A 20,162-nucleotide genomic window follows, 5' to 3' on the forward strand; every position below is an offset into this window, starting at 1 on the left:
CCACAAACACCACCTACTGGCTCAGAGACTAAACAGGGTGTGTCATCATTCAAACAAAAATCTAAAGGTAAGAAGCAATAGCTGGTCTAGATGGGAAGGAATCAGCAAAAAAAACTCTGGAAGAATGAAGAATCAAACAGAAAATTCCCCAAAGGGGAACACCAGCTCTCTAGCAACCAAGTTCAGAACACTAAAATGACAGCAGAAGAATTTGGAACATGGATTGTAAGAAAACTGAATTCTATGCAAGAAGAAATGGATAACCAACACAAAGAAACCACACACAAAAAAAATCCAGGACTTGGAAGAAAAACTCACTAAATAAATTCAAATATTAAAGAAAAATCAAACAGAACTTCTGAAAATGAAGAATTTATTCAAGGAATTACAAAACATAGTGGAAAGCTTCAAGAACAGGGTCGATCAAACAGAAGAAAGAATCTCGGGGACTGAAGATAACACCTTTCAATTAAATAAGTCAGGCACAGAGATAGAGCAGAGAAATAAGAGAAAAGAGCAAAGCCTACAAGAAATGTGGGATTATGTGAAGAAGCCTAATGTGAGAATCATAGGCATCCCTGAGGGTGAAGAAGAAAATACACAAGGATTGGAAATGTCTGGGAAATGCACGCCATTGAGTGAGAGGGCCGGAGACCCAGATTCCCACCCACTACTCTGCTCCTGGTGACTATCAGTATGCTGATGGCAGCAACCTGAAGCGATAAGGTTATTTTCAGGGCCAGCTTCATAGGCATGCAAACTGGGCAGACACACAGGGCCCCATGCTGATAAGGGCCACAGCTAGTCACCACCCCGTCCCTACTGAGGGACTATCAGAAGAGACCTAGCAGAGAGTCAGAACTTTCACCTTTGACAATAGGTAAAAAGGCAACCCCACTTCCAGTGTCAGTAGTGAGGGACTTCTGCCCTTTGCTCCCCAAGAGCAGTATCAGTGGAAGCCTAGTGCACAGCCAGAACCCCCACTCTCACTAAGCAGAGTACGAGGGGTCCCCACCCCTAGAGTGTCTACTGAGGCTGAGTGGGGAGCCTGGACTTCCACCCCCACTTGCAGTAACAAGGAAGCTCCTTCCCTTCCCCTGCTGGAGTGGTGTCAAAGGAAGCCAACTAAATAAGATCTACAATCTCATAACATAATACCCCGAATGCCCAGGTTTCAATCAAAAAACCTCTCATCATACAAAGAAAAAGGAACATTTCAAACTGAATGAAAAAAGTCAATGACTAGATGCCAACAGTGGGATGATAGAGACAGCAGAGTTATCTGACAAAACTTTTAATTATTTATTTTTTATTTTTTTTTTATTTTGAGACAGAGTCTCACTGTGTTGCCCGGGCTAGAGTGCCATGGCGTCAGCCTAGCTCACAGCAACCTCAAACTCCTGGGCTCCAGCGATCCTCCTGTCTCAGCCTCCTGAGTAGCTGAGACTACAGGCATGCGCTACCATGCCCGGCTAGTTTTTTCTATATATGTTTTTAGTTGTCCAGCTAATTTCTTTCTATTTTTAGTAGAGATGGGGTGTTGCTCTTGCTCAGGCTGCTCTCGAACTCCTGAGCTCAAACAATTCACCTGTCTCGACCTCCCGGAGTGCTAGGATTACAGGTGTGAGCCACCTCGCCTGGCCGTGACAAAACTTTTAAAGCAGCCATCATAAAAATCTTTCAATAAGAAATTATGAACATGCTTGAAAGTAAAAAAAAAATAAAGTCTCCTCAAAGAAATAGATGATACAAAGGGGAACTAGATGGAAATTTTAGAACTGAAAAATACAATAACTGAAATAAAAAGCTCAGTGGGTGGCTCAAGTACAAAGGAGAGGACAAAGGAAAGAAGCAATGAAACAGAAGATAGAACAATAGAAATTACCCAATCTGAACAACAGAGAGAAAATGGACTGTGAAAAAAGTGAACACAGCCTCAGGGACCTTTGGGACTATTAAAAAGAAAGATCCAACATGGTGCCATGAGAGTCTCAGAAGGAGAGGAGAAAGAGAGCAGGGCTGAACAAATTCTCAAAGAAAACTTTCCAAATTTGGCAAAAGGCATAAAACAACAGACTCAAGAAGCTGAGAGAATTCCAACTAGGTTAAACCCAAAGAAGTTCACACCAAGATACATCATAGTCAAACTTCTGGAAACAAAACAAAATTTTGAAAGTACCCCGAGCAAAACAACATATTACCTGTATGAGAACAACAATTCAAATGACAGCTGATTTCTTGTCAGAGACCATAGAGGCCATAAAGAAGTGACACAACATTTTTCAAGTGTTGAACTATCAGTCCAGAATTCCATATCCAATGAAAATACCCTTCAGGAATGCTAGGAAGAAAATTCTCAGATGAAGGAAAACTAAGAGACTTAGTCACTAACTAATACGCCCAATTGATTTTTTATAAAGGTGCTGAAGCAATTCAATGGAGGAAAGCTGACTTTTCAACAAATGGCTCTGGAGTAATCAGACATCCTCAGGCAAGAAAATGAACCTGGAACTAAATCTCACATCTTATATAAAAACTAATACAAAATGGACCATGGACTTAAATATGAAACATAAAACTTTTAGAATAAAAAAGTAACAGAAAATTTTCTGGACCTAGAACTAGGCAAAGAGTTCTTAGACTTGACACCAAAAGCACAATCCAAAAAAGGAAAAGAATTAATAAATTGGATTTCATCAAAATGAAGCACTTTTGTTCTGTGAAAGACCCTATTGAGAAGAGGAAAAGACAAGCTGTAGAGCGGGAGAAAATTTACAACTACATCTCTGACCAAGGACTAGTATGTAGAATACATAAAGAACTCTCAAATCTCAATAGTAAACAAATAATCTAATTAGAAAATGTACAGAAGACATAAAAACATTTCTCTAAAGAATATACACATGGGAAGTAAACATGTGAAAGGATGTTCAACATCACTAGCCATTAGGGAAATGGAAACAAAAACTGCAATGAGATATCCCTATACATTTATCAGAATGGCTAAATTAAAAAGTTGTTCCACCCAATGGGGAAGAGGATGTGGAGAGACTGGATCACTCATACATTGCTGAGGGGACATGCAAAATGATACAGTTGCTCTGGAAAACTGTTTGGCAGTGTGGTAAACAACTGTGCAACAACCATAAGACCCAGTGATTACATTCCTGGGCATTTATACTAGAGAAATGGAGACTTGTGTAGACACAAAAGCCATACACAATTTTTAGCAGTTTTATTCATAAAAGCCAAAAACTAGAACAACCCATATGTCCTCTTAGAGGTGAATGGTTAAACAAATCGCGGTACCTCCATACCATGGACTACCACTCGGAAATGAAAAGGAATAAACTCTATGCGTGTAACAACCTGGATGAGTCTCAAGAAAATTATGTTGAGTGAAAAAAAGCCCTGTCCAGAAGGTTATATACTGTTTGATTCCATTTATAGAACATTCTGGAAAGGAGAAAATAATAGACATGGAGTCCCCTTGTTAGGGACTAAGAAAGGGGAGAGGGAAAGGTGACATGAGGAATCCTTGTGATGATGCAAGTGTTCTGTATCTTGATGACATTAATGTCAATATCCTGGCTGTGATAGTCTACTCTAGTTTTATAAGATGTTACCATTAGGAAAAGCTGGGTAAAGGGTATACCTGACCTCTCTGTGTTATTTCTTGTACATGTGAATCTAAATTATCTTAATAAACATTGAACTTAAAATTTGTAGTATAATACAGGAAAAATTATAAAAGTCGCTCTCTCTTCCCCACAGGGACAGGAAAGGAAAAGGCAAGTATGAAGCAATGTGTGGCTTTGTATCAGGGCCCTGATGAATGTGTTTTCGGTTCCTGATACTTCCTCTTGCTTTTGGCGGCATTTTGGAGCCCTATGACCCCCATATGCCACTGGAATAAAAAAGACCCTCTACTCTTATCTCTTACTTTAAGGTGGTCTCAGGGAAGAGGGATACAAATAGATGCTGGCCATCTTAGGCAGGGGAGCTTTAAATTGAGGCCAAAAGTGGGGTGGCAGTGGGCAGGGAGGGAGGGAGGAGCAGAACACTGAACTGGAATAAGAAATTCTGGGATCTACTTCTTATTCCACTACCAACTATTAATATACAAATCCTTTAAATGCTGAGGGCTTCAATTTAACATTCACTGGGCACCGAGGACATTGGCAAGAGGGGGCTGGGTAGGTGGTTAGCCCTTATCCCATTATCTATCAACATCCATCACCAAAAAGAGTAATGTTCTTTGCTACAGAAAATCAACATTTCTCAATCTTGGGTAAAATGTGCATAAAAGCACCTTTAGAAACCTCTATTTGTATCCATTCATAATTACAATGTAAGTAAAAAAGAGGACGCTTAAGTTGCGGACAGTTTCAAGATATCTGCAGGATGTACTCCAACCATCCCTCCTGAACAAGACTGCCATCCTTCAGCTGCTCTTGGTCACTAGGTTCTACTCTGTGTAAGTGTAAGGCTTGAGACTAAAGAAAGTTAATGGAGGGCCTCTCTTCCCTTGGAGCTGTGGGGGATCCAGTTTCTCCTCAGCCAGGGATGGAGGCCGAGATCAGCCCCTGAGGATCATTGTCTGGACTGCCGCGAGCCGGGCAACCTTGTTTTCCTGCCTCACACATTCCCAGTTGCTGGGAGCCCCCACTGGGTTGACACCAGGCCTACTGACCCTAAAACCACACTGGGGCCTTCAGTGGCTGCACCGGGCACAGGGCCTGAGGCTTTCCTTGGGCACTGCCAGGCTCTCGTCAGCTGATCTTGGCCTGGGTTGCCCCCAGTGTAGCTTGGCCACCTGTCTGCCCCACAGACGGGATGTCTGCACGCCCAGCAAGCACGTGGTCATCCGCCACAGAGATGCCTGTGAGGGAGCGGCCCCTGGCCTCTAGCCCTCCTGCTGCCCTGCTTTGGCCCCAGCGTTCGTTACCAGGAAGGCGGGTATGCAGGGTGGGTCCTGTCATTTTGGAATGGAAGGTGAAGCCTTTGAAGGGCGGGGCATCGGAGGCCATCTAACTCAGAGGGAAGCTCTCTGTCTTCCCCTACCCGGGTTAGCGTATGTGCCAGCCACTCGGCCCAGCATCAGCTCACAGCTGCGTCTCCGGCCCCAGGGTCTGGCTCCGGATGGCGAGGCGGGCGGTGGTGAGGAAGAGCCGAGCGTGGGCGCTGGAGAAGAAGGAGCCGCGCCGGCGGCAGGGCAAGGCAGTCAGACCTGACACCCAGTATACTGGCCGCAAGCGCAAGCCACACTTCTAAGCAGTGGCCTCGTCCCAGTGGGACGGCTGTGGGGCCACACGGTGATGTCCTGTGTGGTCCAGCCTGGCACTTGTCTCTGGAAAGTTTTCAATATTGGAACGTTTCCTTCATCAGCTAACAAAGTATTTTAGAAAAGTTTCAAAGTTCTGAAAGTATTTTCTTCACTAAAAAAAGTTTTCTGGGCCGGATGCGGTGGCTCAGGCCTGTAATCCTAGTACTCTGGGAGGCTGAGGTGGGCGGATCGCTCAGGAGTTCGAGACCAGCCTGAGCAAGAGCAAGACCCCGTCTCTACTAAAAATAGAAAGAAATTATATGGACAGCTAAAATATATATATATATAGAAAAATTAGCCAGGCATGGTGGTGCGTGCCTGTAGTCCCAGCTACTCGGGAGGCTGAGGCAGGAGGATTGCTTAAGCCCAGGAGTTTGAGGTTGCTGTGAGCTAGGCTGACGCCACAGCACTCTAGCCCGGGCAACAGAGTGAGACTCTGTCTCAAAAATAAATAAAAACCATACAGTATGACAGCTATTTACATTTTATTAGGTACTGTAAGTAAGCTAGAGATGATTTGAAGCATACGACAGGTTATATACAAATACTGCGCCATTTTACTTAAGGGACCTGACCATCCTTAGAGCTCCTGGAACCATCCCTCACCAGGATACCTGGAAACAATGACTCCCTTGCTCCCCAAGCCTGCCTGCAGAACTGCAGATACCCTGCTCCTGGAAGGCCACCAACCAGGCACCCAGAGTCCCTCAGTACTCTGGGTCAGGCCCACAACCTGTCCCTCAGGAGAAGCTGGGTATCCGGAGGTTCCTCCAGATGGCACTGCTATGCAGGGGCAGGGAGGGCAGTAATAGCAAAATGCTGAAACTTGCCTACCCTTCTGAGTACAGTCCCCTCCTGGCTCTGGACCAGCTGGGCACTACAGCTTCCTAACTGGTTTCTAGAATTCTCACAAAGATGTTTTGGTCTTTGTCCTACCAGGCTTTCCTGGGGAACAAGAGCCTAGAGCTTCCTGGTCCAGGTGCTTCCGGGTCTATTTCCAAATGGCATCTCATGTGCCGGTGTTCAGAGGGCCCACCAGTGCACAGTGCATTTTATACTGTGACATGGGCAGTCCCAGTATTTGGGAAGGACAGCCTGGGTGTGTTTTTATGAAATAATAAATCCCAGGAACTTCTATACTGGTCATTGATAGAATATGATGTTGAAAGAGTGTAGAGCAGTTACTCAGAGCATGTGTTTTGGACGTGGACTCTGATCCTGCTCTGTCACTTTGACCTCATTACATGACCTCTGAGACTCAGTCTCCTGTGTGCCTTAGTGGGCTGTGGAAGGCCTGATGAGTCTGAGCACACAGAGTCTGAGCAGCAGTGCCTGCCATATGTGTGCCAATCAGTGGAAGCCACAGTTGCACAATGATTGCAGAAGGCCACAGGCCTCATCATTGAAGGTTGTCCTCGCTCTGGCCGTGCTGAATTACAGGCCCCTGGCATCAGGAGGGCACTGCCACGGTACAGGCCTGTCGCTGCCCTTCACACCTCATTAGGATGGCTACTTGGGGCAGGCCTGACACCTCAAAAAGCCAAGCGGGCCAGGCGCAGTGGCTCATGCCTGTAACCCTAGCACTCTGGGAGACTGAGCCAGGATCACTTCAGGTCAGGAGTTCAAGACCACCCTGAGCAAGAGCGAGACCCTGTCTCTACTAAAAATAGAAAAAAGTCAGCCAGGTGTGGTGGGGCGAGCCTGTAGTCCCAGCTACTTAAGAGGCTGAGGCAGGAGGATCTCTTGAGCCCAGGAGTTGGAGGTTGCAATGAGCTATGATGATGCCACTGCACTGTAGCCAGGGAGACAGAGTGAGAGCCTGTCTCAACAAAAAGACCAAGGGGAAATAAAGGCAATTTATCAACAGCCACCATATGATAAGCACCCACACCTCCCTGCAACCCTGCACCTTGATTTTCTGACAGTCCCAGATAGAAAGTTGCTGCCACCATTCAGCTGAGGCCAGATGGGAGGCCACAGCTGGGTCTGAGACTACCTTGGAGTATACATGGGTGTTGCTCTCCTGGTCAGTTAAATGACCTCAAAAGTCTTCCTCCCGACTCCTGTTCCCACATCCAGTCGTCAGCCAGGCTTGTAACCCCTCAAGCTCCAGCCACCTTCTTCCCACTGCCCCTCACCTTACTGCACAGGATGTCCCAGTGTTACCTGGGTCCCGTTGCCAGGGCCTTGCCCTGCAGTGCCTTTCCGTCCCTCAGTCTCTGCCAGCCAAAGCCTTCCAAGAAGGCTTCCCAGAAAGTCCTCTTCGAGCCTGAGCAAATGTCCTCACAACCCTCAAACCACTACTGGCTTGCCATGTTAGCTATCTGACCTTACTACTCTTCGTCATGAGTACCTTGGAGCACAGGCCCTCCTTCTGTTCCACCAAGTTCCTGTGCACCTCCCAGCACCAACCGCAAGTGGTATATCCAGCTTCAGTGGAGGGCTCCCTCCAAGACAATTCCACCACCCCCCTGCCCTGGGTAAGCACTGGGGAGGGCAGCAGGGGCAAGGACCTCCTGGCCAGTCCCTGCACCTTGCCTACCCTGGCCCTGAACCCTCTGGCAGCACAGTCAACACAAGTTGGCTCACTGCACAGGGCAAAGGCCGGCGTCACCTCCCTTCATAAGGAAACAGCACAGAGTGTTCGGGCACTCAGGGTGTCCAGAGAGGGTCCTGCCTGAGCCTAGGTGCTTGGACTGCTAGAGTGACAGGTGTTACTGGAGGAGTCCAGTGGACACGCAGCTATGGGGCTGCTGACAGGGGATGTGTTGGTGTCCCTGGCTTTGGCTGCGGCGATCTTCTTTCTCCTAGTGGATCTGATGCACCGGCGCCCACGCTGGGCTGCACGCTACCCGCCAGGCCCCATGTCAATGCCAGGGCTGGGCAACCTGCTGCAAGTGGACTTCCAGGATGTACCCTGGTGCTTTGGCCAGGTGAGGGAGGTGGTGGCGGAACACAGCAAGGGGTCTGGGCACCCCCCCAGCAGGAGACATGGGTGGTGGGTAAGATACAGTCTGGGCCGGGCGCGGTGGCTCATGCCTATAATCCTAGCACTCTGGGAGGCCAAGGTGGGCGGATTGTTTGAGCTCAGGAGTTCGAGACCAGCCTGAGCAAGAGGGAGACCCCATCTCTACTAAAAATAGAAAGAAATTATAAGGACAACTAAAAATATATATAGAAAAAATTTAGCCGGGCCTGGTGGCGCCTGCCTGTAGTCCCAGGGACTCGGGGGGTGAGGCAGTAGGATCGCTTGAGCCCAGGAGTTTGAGGTTGCTGTGAGCTAGGCTGACGCCACAGCACTCTAGCCTGGGCAACAGAGTGAGACTCTGTCTCAAAGAAAAAAAAAAAACAAAACACTGTCTGGACAAGGAGCTGGGCCCAGAAGAGGAAGCAGGTGTGAGAGGCTCCCTGGGGAGGGCTTTTGTGCAGGGCCTCAGGGACAGTTTGGACTTTCCAAAGGAAAATGTCTGGGAGGGCAAAGGCCTGGAGGTGAGGCGGGACTGGGCAGTGGGTTTGCAAGCCTGTTGGACAGCACAGACTTCGGGAAGGCCCAAGTCCCTTCTGATGACACCAGAAGGAAAGGTCTGGGGAATGGGAGTGGGGGGGGCCAGTGTCCTGAGCATCAATGAAATGAGGAAACTGGGGTTGACACAGGTGCAGTGACCGGTTCAAATGTTTTGTCGCTGTTGGTCGGTGGGCCTCAAGCTCACCTCCATCACCCTCAGTTTCCTGATCTGTAACCTGGGATGCTAAGGGGGGCCTACTGTCAATTTCGGTCATTCTTGCAAGGTCATACAAAGCTTGGTTGTTGGATGCAAACCGAGCTCCTCAACCGTAGAGAATCTGACCCCCAGGATCTGGAGTACACATCTTGTCCTTGAATCGGCGGGCTCCTGCCGGCCCCACGGTCTCACAGGGCTTATAGGGTGAGCCCAGCACCAGTACCTGGGGGGGCCCCGGGTTCACGGACGCCCCACCCTCCTCATACAGCTGCGACGCCGCTTCGGGGATGTGTTCAGCCTGCAGCTGGCCTGGACCCCGGTGGTCGTGGTGAACGGGCTGGAGGCCGTGCGCGAGGCGCTGGTGAAGCACAACGAGGACACTGCCGACAGGCCTCCCTCCCCAGTCTACGAGCACCTGGGCTACAGGCCACATATGGAAGGCAAGTGACCCCGGGGACAGACACAGTGTCGACGGGGAAACGGAGCGAGCCAGCAGTTCCCAGAGACGGAGCTGGGCCAGTGGGCGCCTGACCATGGACTTGGGACTCAGAGAAAGGCCAGTGGGTGGGTTGGGGGGCGGAAGGCCAGGGAACACACTGCCAGGGGGACCTAAGCCAAGTGGATGCAGCGGGGGCGGGACTTATCCAGAGAGGGCGGAGCCCCCGCCCCCCGGGCCGCGCGGGGACCGTCGGGGAGGGGCGGGCCTGAGCAGCCAGTCAGGGAGGCCGCGCGGGGGCATCGGGCTCAGTGTGGCGTGCGGGGCAGGCAGCGTCCTCCCAGAGTAGAACCGAGGTCAGGGTGGGCAAGGCCCAGCTGGGGCAAAAGCCACCCCGGCGCAGCAGACACAGAGCAGGCGACCAACGTGGGGAAGCAACAGCGGGACCTGGGGGAAGGCAGGGTCAGAGTGGGCGGGGCCCCAGTCCCGCGGAGCGGCAGAGGGGAACTGGGCGGGGCGGAACATTCAGGGCCACGCCCACCGACCCGCCCTACCCCAGGGGTGATCCTGGCGCGCTACGGGCCCGACTGGCGCGAGCAGCGGCGCTTCTCCTTGTCCACTCTGCGCTTCTTCGGTCTGGGCAAGAAGTCGCTGGAGCTGTGGGTGACTGAGGAGGCCGCCTGCCTCTGTGCCGCCTTCGCCGACCACGCCGGTGGGTGACGGGTGCAGGGACAGGGAGGACAGGGGAGGACCCGGGAGGTGGGCTGGGGCCCGGGAAGAGGAGCCTCCCTGACCCGCATCCCGTCTCAGCACGGCCCTTTAGCCCCAACGCGCTCCTGAACAAAGCGGTGGGCAACGTGATCGCGTCCCTCACCTACGGGCGCCGCTTCGAGTACGACGACCAGAGCTTCCTCAGGCTAATGGAATTGGTGATGGAGGCACTGAAGGAGGATTCTGGCCTCCTACGCGAGGTGCGGGCAATGAAGGGCTGCGGGAGTCTGAGCAGGGCAAGCTCCGGGCAGGTGCCTCCGCCTGCAGCTGGGCCTCCACACGGGGGCGACGGGGAAGGGCATTCCTGGAGAGCCCACTGCAAGAGGCAGGGCACCCAGAAGAAAGGAAATCTCACACAAGGCTAATGGGAGAGGTGGCCCAGGGTCAGTGGGACCCCAGAGAGGGCGAAGGAGCCCGGGCCTCCTGGGCACGTTGGGAGCCAACAGCAGGTGAGATTTCCATCGTAGGTTTATCCTTGTGTCAGCCCAGGGCCAGGAGACAGTGTGGAGACTCCCACTTGCGGAGGGACCAGGTCAATGGTGGGGACAGGCAGGTAGTGTGTGTCTCTGATATTGGAGACAGATGCAGGTGAATGCTGAGCACAGGAGGAACCCAGGCTCCCTTCTGTGACTGGCACAGGTGCTGAATGCTGTCCCCGTGCTCCTGCGCATCCCCGGGCTGCCTGGCAAGGTCTTCCCTGCACAGAAGGCTTTCATGGCCCTGCTCGATGAGCTGGTGACTGAGCACAGGATGACCCGGGACCCGGCCCAGCCACCCAGAGACCTGACTGACGCCTTCCTGGCCGAGGTGGAGAAGGTGAGGGCCGCTGCCAGGGACAAGGACAGGGGCTGCCGCTTGAGGGTGCCCTGAGGAGTGAGGCCAGGCCAGGCAGGGAGGAGCTGATGCACCACCCTATGACGAGGGCTGACAGATGCAGAATGGAGGGTCATTTGGTGGATTCCTCCTCTGTCCCCTGAGCCCACCCTCTTTGCCCGGTCAGGCCAAGGGGAACCCAGACAGCAGCTTCACCGATGAGAACCTGCGGATGGTGGTGTCTGACCTGTTCTCCGCTGGGATGGTGACCACCTCGACCACGCTGGCCTGGGGCCTCCTGCTCATGATCCTGCACCCGGATGTGCAGCGTGAGCCCGGCTGTGGCTGGCGGGGCGGCCGAGGGAGGAGACTACAGGGAGGGGCCCCTGAGCTTCATTCGGACACCCCTGGCCCAGGCACTGCCTGAGCCAGGACCTGTCAGCGTGACCTTCCCCTCAGGTGGCCCAGCCCCCAACACAGGACTCAGGAGAGGGTCAGGGCTCAGCTGCCGGCTTCTGACCTGCTGTGGGACACTTGTGTGTCCAGGCCGTGTCCAACAGGAGATTGACGAAGTGATAGGAAAGGTGCGGCGACCAGCAATGGGTGACCAGGCCCACATGCCCTTCACCACTGCTGTGATTCACGAGGTGCAGCGCTTTGCGGACATCATCCCCCTGGGTGTGCCCCACATGACGACCCGTGACATTGAAGTGCAGGGCTTCCTAATCCCCAAGGTAGGACTGCGGCTGGGGCCAGGCTGGGACCCCAGGTCACCCCGTCCTCGCTTCCACAGGCACAGCCTGCCCAGCCTGGGTGTGGGGTGCAGAGCAGGGCCAGGGCCGGCCTGTCTGTGCAGAGCCCCAGTCCAGTGGGGAGGACAAAGCAGAACGTGCCCCAGACGACCTGTGGCTGCAGGGGTGGAGGCGGGGAGGGCGCCCATGGAATGTGGGACTGGGCCCTGCCTCGGGGTCAGAGAGTTAGGAGAAGCTCCTGGGGCCGAGGATTGCTTGATGCCGTTCAGGTGCGTGCCAGGCACAGCGTGTGCCCCATGTGTTTGGTGGCAGGGGTCCCAGGTTCCTACGGGCCAGTCACCACTCACGCCAGGCATCTCTCTCCCAGGGGACAACACTCTTCACCAACCTGTCATCGGTGCTGAAGGACGAGGCGGTCTGGGAGAAGCCTTTCCGCTTCCACCCGGAACACTTCCTGGACGCTCAGGGCCGCTTCGTGAAGCCTGAGGCCTTCATGCCTTTTTCAGCAGGTGCCTGTGGGCTGCCCGGCTCCCTGCCCCCTTCCTTGGAGTCTGGGCGGGGTGGAGCCCAGGCCCCAGGCTCACTGAGCCCCCCTTACCCACCCACAGGCCGCCGCATGTGCCTCGGGGAGCCCCTGGCCCGCATGGAGCTCTTCCTCTTCTTCACCTCCCTCCTGCAGCGCTTCAGCTTCTCGGTGCCGCCGGGACACCCTCAGCCCAGCGACCACGGTGTCTGTAACTTCCTGGTTACCCCGTCCCCATACCAGCTTTGTGCTGTGCCCCGCTAGGGCCCGACACCAGGCCCCAGCCTTCTCCCCGGCCGGGGGCCCTGATGTCCAATAAACCAATGTGCTTTGCCCACCTTGGCCCCATCAACACTGCTGGCTGCCATGGGGCCTCACAGCCTCTCTGGGGACAGCCCACCCCGCCTCATCCATGCTGATCTGACCTCCTGGCCCCATTTGACAGATGGGTTTGTTGAGGTTCAGAAGATGTCAGCCAATCCCCACCAGTAACCCCAACACCCTGATGACTCAACTCTGGGCAGATTGGTGACAAGGACTGTGTGGTCCTGGCTTCTGGGGGAGGGGCCGGCCTGGGCTGTCCAGAGATGTCAGTGCGGACAGTGGGGTGCAGAGGGCAGCACTCAGCCTGGAGAACCACATTTCAGGCCCTGCTGAGCCCACCCGCCCAGCGCCCAGCAGCCCTGCCAGCACCATCCCGTTACCTGCCTTGACATTCGACACCCCAAGAAGGGAGAGAAGTCCAGGAGGGCCACAGAGTGAAGTGCCAGGGTTACCACCCAGGGCTCAGTCATCAGGTGCCAGAACGTTCTCTGGGAAGGCCTGATGCAAGCCCAGGGGTCAGCCGCCTTCCTGAGCCTCTCAGTCACCCCACGGTAGGAATGGCCAGCTTCCCTTGCCCCTCAGGGACGCTGTGTCCAGGCCCTGACCAGTGAGCAGTCACCACTCAGGGCCAGGCTGGAGCCAGCAGATGACATTTGTCTGAGCTGCGACCCACGGCGCCGTCCTCTCAATGTCTGGGTCATGCAGGGCCCGCAGGTTTGGCCAGGGGCAGGGAGTGAGCCCCGTGGGCTATAGCCCTCCCCAGGGGTTGGGACAACCTTGGACCCATGTGGCAGTGGGGTGGGCAGAGGAGAAGGAGATGGTGGGGGCAGCCGAGAGGATGAGGCCCGGGCTCTAGTCCTTGCTCTGCCACTACCCTGTGTGACCGTGGGCTCCTACCTCCCTGTCCCGGGCTTCTGTTCCCTTTCTGCCAGGGGGAACGTTGCACCAGATGGCCACCCAGTCCTGTCTTCCTTCCCTGACCTCTGCGACTGACCCTTGCTGGCCTGGAGCCCTCACCAAGGGCAGAGACTGCTGTCCTCCACCTCTGTGCCCACCCCCACAGTTGGCCGGTCTGGACTGGGCACGTGGGCAGCGCCCTGTGGTTTCTAATGACCATCTGTTTAGCTGAGTTCTGGGCAGACCGTCTGGTGCACTTAGGGTACAGGCTGGGACAGAACCACGGACACTCAGAGCAGAAGCCACCCCAGGGCTTTTGCCAGGGGACCTACAGCATGCCTGACGGGTTCCCACCAGCGTTTTCCCAAATGCCCCGTGACAGGGAGCTGCCCAGCTCTCAGCACTACCGGGACCTTAGCCTGTCCCCTGGCTCTGAGTGGGAAAGCTGGCCGGGCAGGAGGTGGTCTTGGTCTTCCTGCAGCTGTGGGAGAGGCAGTGCGGATGCGGCCAGGCTGCGTTTGTCTGAGGAGACTGGGGTCCCTAGCAGGAGGCTCGGGCCCTGCAGAAGCAGCAGGATTTATTGGACACTTTTCATTCGTGGCTCTGAGTCTCGGGGTTGTCGCGGGCTGGGACCCAGCTCAGCCAGAGCTTCCTCAGGAGTGCGGGGACCTAGTCCCTGTGCCTTTGCTCCTTGCTCTCTACCTCAGGGACCTCTAGGAAGCCCAAACAGGCATTCCCTGCGGGTCCCCTGCTGGGAGGAACCTTGTCCCAGGCCAGGGATGAGCTACCCTCCTTGGCCGCCTGGGGGTCATGTGAGCTGTGATGACAGGGTGGGTGTGCTGGCAGCCCAGGGAGTGACCCAGGGTTCCTTTCAACCCTGGGAGGCTCACAGGACGGTCAAGGCTTCTGGCTACCTGAGCTTTTTTTCCCACCTCCCCAGGTCAGGGAGGTCTGAAGAGTGTGGTCATTGTGACCCCCAGTCACTGCGCTTAGGGAGGAGGGGAAGGAGTCCTGGTGCACCAGGGCTGGCCAGCAGTCTTACCAGACGAATATGCAGCAATTTCCTTTTGGAACTGTTTATTTTCTTGAAAGTAAGAAGAGGGGCTCAGGCATGGGATGAGGTAGGTTCTGTGTTTATCAGAAAGGGAAATGGAGGCCCTACTCCACAATGAGGTGGGCGAGGTCAGGATCAGACCCGCTCCCTGCTCAGACTATGCTGCCTCTCACCTGCACACGTTGCCCCCTGCTCCGCTGGGCTTAGGGCCGCCCCCCACCCGCCACTGCCTGCCCACCATCCAGTGGTCCCTGGCTTCTCCATAGGACCCTTACAAGGGACTTTCCAGTTGAAGCTCGGGAGCGCCCTTACCTGGGGTCCCTGCCACCTCTTTCTCAGTAGGAATAGGGCCAGCTGCTTTCTCCCCTGGCGACCTTACCTGCTCTTCCTCCTGAGACAGGATGTCAGCTTCCTCCCTGTGGGCAGCATCGTTCAGTCCTCCAGGTGCCCTGGGGATCATGGCCTACAGGAGGAACAAGAGGGCAGACTATGAGCAGAAAGACCCCCAGAACACCTTATCCCTCCTCCTGTTCTCACACGTGGGGTTCCAGTCCTTTGTTTCTCCTAGAATGTCCTTTCCCAGGAGAGCCCCAGCCCCTACGGGGGAGGCCTCCTCACTTACCTCTGAGGCTGGCTTTTTCCCACTCTTCACTTTGGGTCTCTGCAGAGGGAAATAGGAGAGTTGACAGCTGGCTTTGAGTGACCAGGAGTCCTTCCCTAGCCTAAAACCCATCCTCCCCAGGTGAAGTCCCCCTCACTGTGTCTGCCAAGAGTGCTCAGGACAGCAAGCCCACTCCAGGGCAAGAGACTTCCCCAGCCCCTTACCCACCTGAGTGGTCATGGGGTAGCATTTATCCATCAGCCCCACACTGGCCGTAAGGTCTCGCCTATGGGCTGCATGACAAGGAGAGTGGGAAGGCTGAGGTGAGGTCTGTCAATTTCTACATAAGCAACCGGCCTTAAGAATACCAGGTATTTAAGGAAAACAACCATTAAAAGCTGTTTTCTTTTTTTTTTTTTTGGAAGTCTCAGTCCGTAGTGCAGTGACATAATCATAGCTCACTACAACCTCAAACTCCTGGGCCCAAGCAATCCTCTTGCCTCAGCCTCCCAAGTAGCTGGGACTACAGGCATGTGCCATAACGCCCAGCTAAATTTTAAAATTGTTTTAGAGATGGGGTCTCTCTATGTTGCCCAGGCTGGTCTTGAAGTCCTGGCCTCAAGCAATCCTCCCAGCTTGGCCTCCCAAAGTGCTGGGGTTACAAGCGTGAGCCACTGTGTCCAGCCTAAAAAACTTTTTAAAAACTCTAATTGATGTCTTTAGAAAGGTCAAACTTTGCATTCATGAAAGAATAGGAGGCTCTAAAATAGAAACGTTCAAACAACCACTATCACTAATTCTTGATAAATAAAATTATGACATAATAATGGGAATGAAAAACCCAATCAAAATATAGAAGATAAAGCTGCAAAGAATATTTCCCAGAAAGAACAGAGTGAGAAGCGGTCAGGAGCTCCAACAGCTATAGTTTAGATGTTTCGGAAAGAGGCAACAGAGATGACAGACTGGGGTGGCAGTGAGAAATGTCAAATAAATAAGTTCCTTTTTTGTCAAGACTAGTTCCCAGAGATGAAGGACACGAGTTTCCAGGCAAGAAGGAAACAGCAAGTATCCAGGACAATGGATGAAGGAGGACCCACCCAGAATTTGTCATCGATAAGTTTCAGAACATTGAGGATAAAGAGAAGAACCTAAAAACGTCCAGAGATACAAAGAAAAAAATCTCAGTTTTAGTAATTCAACTTTCATCAGACTTCTCAATACCAAACTTCAAAGCTATTAGACAACAAGGATCTTCAAAAAGGTGTCCTTATTCAGATTTTAAAATTTGCAAATGCCAACAATTATGACATAATTATATTGGAAGACTAGACAGAGGTGAAATGTGTGCTGGAGGTGGCAGTAAGTGTGCAGTGGTTACAAGCACTAAATCCTCATCTTCCATTGTAGGAGTTAAGTAGATAACATTTAAATCTGAAAAATCAAGGCAAAGCAGCACAGAAAATTTATCCTGTTCTATACGTGGAGGCAAAAATCAAAGGCTACAGCTGCAAAGGTAGGAAGCTGCAAAGATTGCCACCCGGGTTGTGGGAATCGGGGGTGAGGTGGGGCAGGGCAAAAGGCAGCTGGTATTTTAAGTCCTATAAAACTTCAAACTATGCACAGTAAGTCCTCACTTAATGTCATACATAGGTTCTTGGAAACTGTGACTTTAAGTGAAACTAATTTTACCATAGGCTAACTGATATAAATGAGAGGGAAGTGCCTGTGGCATATTTGTGGTCATAAAAACATCACCAAACTCCTAAATAAAGACCAAAACACTTCTAATACTTAACATTGAAATACATATGAGTTTTACATACATTTAAGAAAGATTAATAAAAACAAGATCATGATTTACCCGATTTTTGGTGAATCGGTGAATGACTGTGGTTGTAGTGGTGAAAATTGTCAGCAACACCTCCTGCCACCATGCAGTTCAAAAACAATCACCGACATGGTGACTCACTGAGTGCTTTCAGACCGCGTCCTTTACTGTCATGCATCCGTACGAAGATCATCTAACTTCACGGGTTTTTATTTGGCAATAATTTGTATTTATCAATTAATTCATTCATTTTCCACCCCGCTTATTCCAGTTCAGGGTCACAGGTGGCCAGAGCTTCTCCTGGCAGCTCAGGGTGCAAGGCAGGACCCCACCCTGGACACACACAAACACACTCACACTGGGACAATGTAGACACGCTGATTAACCTAACATGCACGTCTTTGGGATGTGAGAGGAAACTGGAGGACCCGGAGAAAACCCATGCAGACGTGGGGAGGACACGCAAACCACACAAACAGTGGCCCCACCAGTAATCAATTGTTTTTGTCATCAACATTATAACGAAGTAATGTTGGGGCCTGGGGCAAGATGGCGGATGAGAAAAACTGCCAGCCAGAGCGTCTCTGCAAGAAAGACAGATTTTAGAAGAAAGTGAAAAAAAATAAACAGGCAGACAAACATAGATCAGATGAGGGTCAGAAGGAAGGTGCCTGAAACTACAGGAGACGCCACAGGAAGACGCTGCGGAGGAGAACTGGAAGGAGAAAGGCCCCGAGAGGCCAGAGGCGTGGAGACCAGCGACCAGGGTAGGTGGAGCAGTTAAACTTCCCCTCCCTTGCATCTGCGACTGCTGGGGGGCTCCTGAGCAGGTGGAGGGACCTGCCGACACCAGCCCGGAGACGGCCGCCACCAGTGAGCGGTGAGCCTCTTGCAGACAGGGCACCAGGCTCCCAGCTGCCTCGGGCACCTGCCGGCCCGCAGACCCGAGCCCATCGGCAGGTGCCATATTGCTTCATTCTCCCCTTCCCCTGCCCTACCCGCGGCTGTCGAGAGAGACAATTTAGCTACCACCTGGAGACATCTGAGGGCAATGGGACCTTTCCTTTTGGGGCCCTACAGCAGACTGAGGGGTACTCAGACTGTGAGCTCCCTACCCGCCAGCCCTCCCAGGTGCAGCTTGCCTGGTGACTCTGGGAGAGCCGGGCAAATCCAAAGGTGGAGAGACATCAATCCAGCTTGGGCACTCTGTGAGTGACTTAAGACCAGCACTCCTCTCCCTGGCAGGGTCAGGGATTGATCTCCAGAGCCCAGGGCACAGGCCTGCAGACCTGATCCCAAACACCCAGGTCTCGATTGCATTGCCCGGAGACACAGAAGGGATATTTGTGAACGACCCTACTGAGGGTGTGTGCCTTCAGGGGCAGATCAGCGTGCTTGAGGGGCAACCCTCCTCCCAAGGGAAGCCCTTGCGCCCAGCTCAGGCTGCGATCCTGGGCAGGGAACTCCCCGGCCCACATCACAGCCAAGGGAGATCCGCTGGCTTGAGGTCCTGCCTCCTGGCAGAGGCCTGGGAGAAACGATGGAATAGGGGAGGGTGGAAGGGAGCAAGGCCTCCTCCAGACTGCAGGTCTCAGACAGCCCCACACCCAGACGCAGACTTTTCAGCTGAGTGGGGCCATTTCGGCCCCTCCCTGGCAGCTTTGCCCAGAAGCAGAGAACAGACTTTGACCCCTGCTAACAGCATTTGTGGTGCTTGAGGGCAGGCTCACCCTACCCAGCCCCACCCAAACACACTCCCACACCTGCTGCCACTGAGGTGGAGAATAAGGACACACCTGGAAGTCCCAGGGCCCCACGCACCACCTGAGGCACTAGAGCGCCTCTCCAGAGGAACAAAAGCTGGTTACAGGACCCAAAAACAACACTGCAGCCTGCCCCTCCCAGCAAGTGCCACCTACTGACAGGGAGGTCATTCTGAACACACTTTTAGTGCACCTACTGACTCATCATACAGGGTGTGGTCGAATCTCCCCCACAAATACCACCTACTGGCTCAGAGACTAAACAGGGTGTGTCATCATTCAAACAAAAATCTAAAGGTAAGAAGCAATAGCTGGTCTAGATGGGAAGGAATCAGCAAAAAAAACTCTGGAAGAATGAAGAATCAAACAGAAAATTCCCCAAAGGGGAACACCAGCTCTCTAACAACCAAGTTCAGAACACTAAAATGACAGAAGAATTTGGAACATGGATTGTAAGAAAACTGAATTCTATGCAAGAAGAAATGGATAACCAACACAAAGAAACCACACACACAAAAAAAATCCAGGACTTGGAAGAAAAACTCACTAAATAAATTCAAATATTAAAGAAAAATCAAACAGAACTTCTGAAAATGAAGAATTTATTCAAGGAATTACAAAACATAGTGGAAAGCTTCAAGAACAGGGTCGATCAAACAGAAGAAAGAATCTCGGGGACTGAAGATAACACCTTTCAATTAAATAAGTCAGGCACAGAGATAGAGCAGAGAAATAAGAGAAAAGAGCAAAGCCTACAAGAAATGTGGGATTATGTGAAGAAGCCTAATGTGAGAATCATAGGCATCCCTGAGGGTGAAGAAGAAAATACACAAGGATTGGAAATGTCTGGGAAATGCACGCCATTGAGTGAGAGGGCCGGAGACCCAGATTCCCACCCACTACTCTGCTCCTGGTGACTATCAGTATGCTGATGGCAGCAACCTGAAGCGATAAGGTTATTTTCAGGGCCAGCTTCATAGGCATGCAAACTGGGCAGACACACAGGGCCCCATGCTGATAAGGGCCACAGCTAGTCACCACCCCGTCCCTACTGAGGGACTATCAGAAGAGACCTAGCAGAGAGTCAGAACTTTCACCTTTGACAATAGGTAAAAAGGCAACCCCACTTCCAGTGTCAGTAGTGAGGGACTTCTGCCCTTTGCTCCCCAAGAGCAGTATCAGTGGAAGCCTAGTGCACAGCCAGAACCCCCACTCTCACTAAGCAGAGTACGAGGGGTCTCCACCCCTAGAGTGTCTACTGAGGCTGAGTGGGGAGCCTGGACTTCCACCCCCACTTGCAGTAACAAGGAAGCTCCTTCCCTTCCCCTGCTGGAGTGGTGTCAAAGGAA

At 52.6% G+C, this 20,162-nt stretch overlaps 1 protein-coding gene and 1 non-coding gene across 2 annotated transcripts; both read left to right on the forward strand.

The window, feature by feature from the left end:
* Positions 1-4,515: 4,515 nt before the first annotated feature.
* Positions 4,516-4,648, forward strand: LOC123640938. Its single transcript, XR_006736166.1, has one exon. It is a non-coding gene; the product is annotated as a small Cajal body-specific RNA 20 (non-coding RNA).
* Positions 4,649-7,967: 3,319 nt separating this feature from the next.
* Positions 7,968-12,680, forward strand: LOC123640281 (cytochrome P450 2D17-like). The gene is made up of 9 exons (XM_045554762.1): positions 7,968-8,259; positions 9,317-9,488; positions 10,044-10,196; positions 10,295-10,455; positions 10,895-11,071; positions 11,256-11,397; positions 11,615-11,802; positions 12,188-12,329; positions 12,429-12,680. The coding sequence occupies exons 1-9, from the start codon at positions 8,071-8,073 to the stop codon at positions 12,605-12,607; spliced, it is 1,503 nt and encodes a 500-aa protein (XP_045410718.1). The 5' UTR covers positions 7,968-8,070; the 3' UTR covers positions 12,608-12,680.
* Positions 12,681-20,162: the final 7,482 nt, after the last annotated feature.

Source organism: Lemur catta, chromosome 6 (genome assembly GCF_020740605.2).
Source record: "Lemur catta isolate mLemCat1 chromosome 6, mLemCat1.pri, whole genome shotgun sequence".
NCBI lineage: Eukaryota > Metazoa > Chordata > Mammalia > Primates > Lemuridae > Lemur > Lemur catta.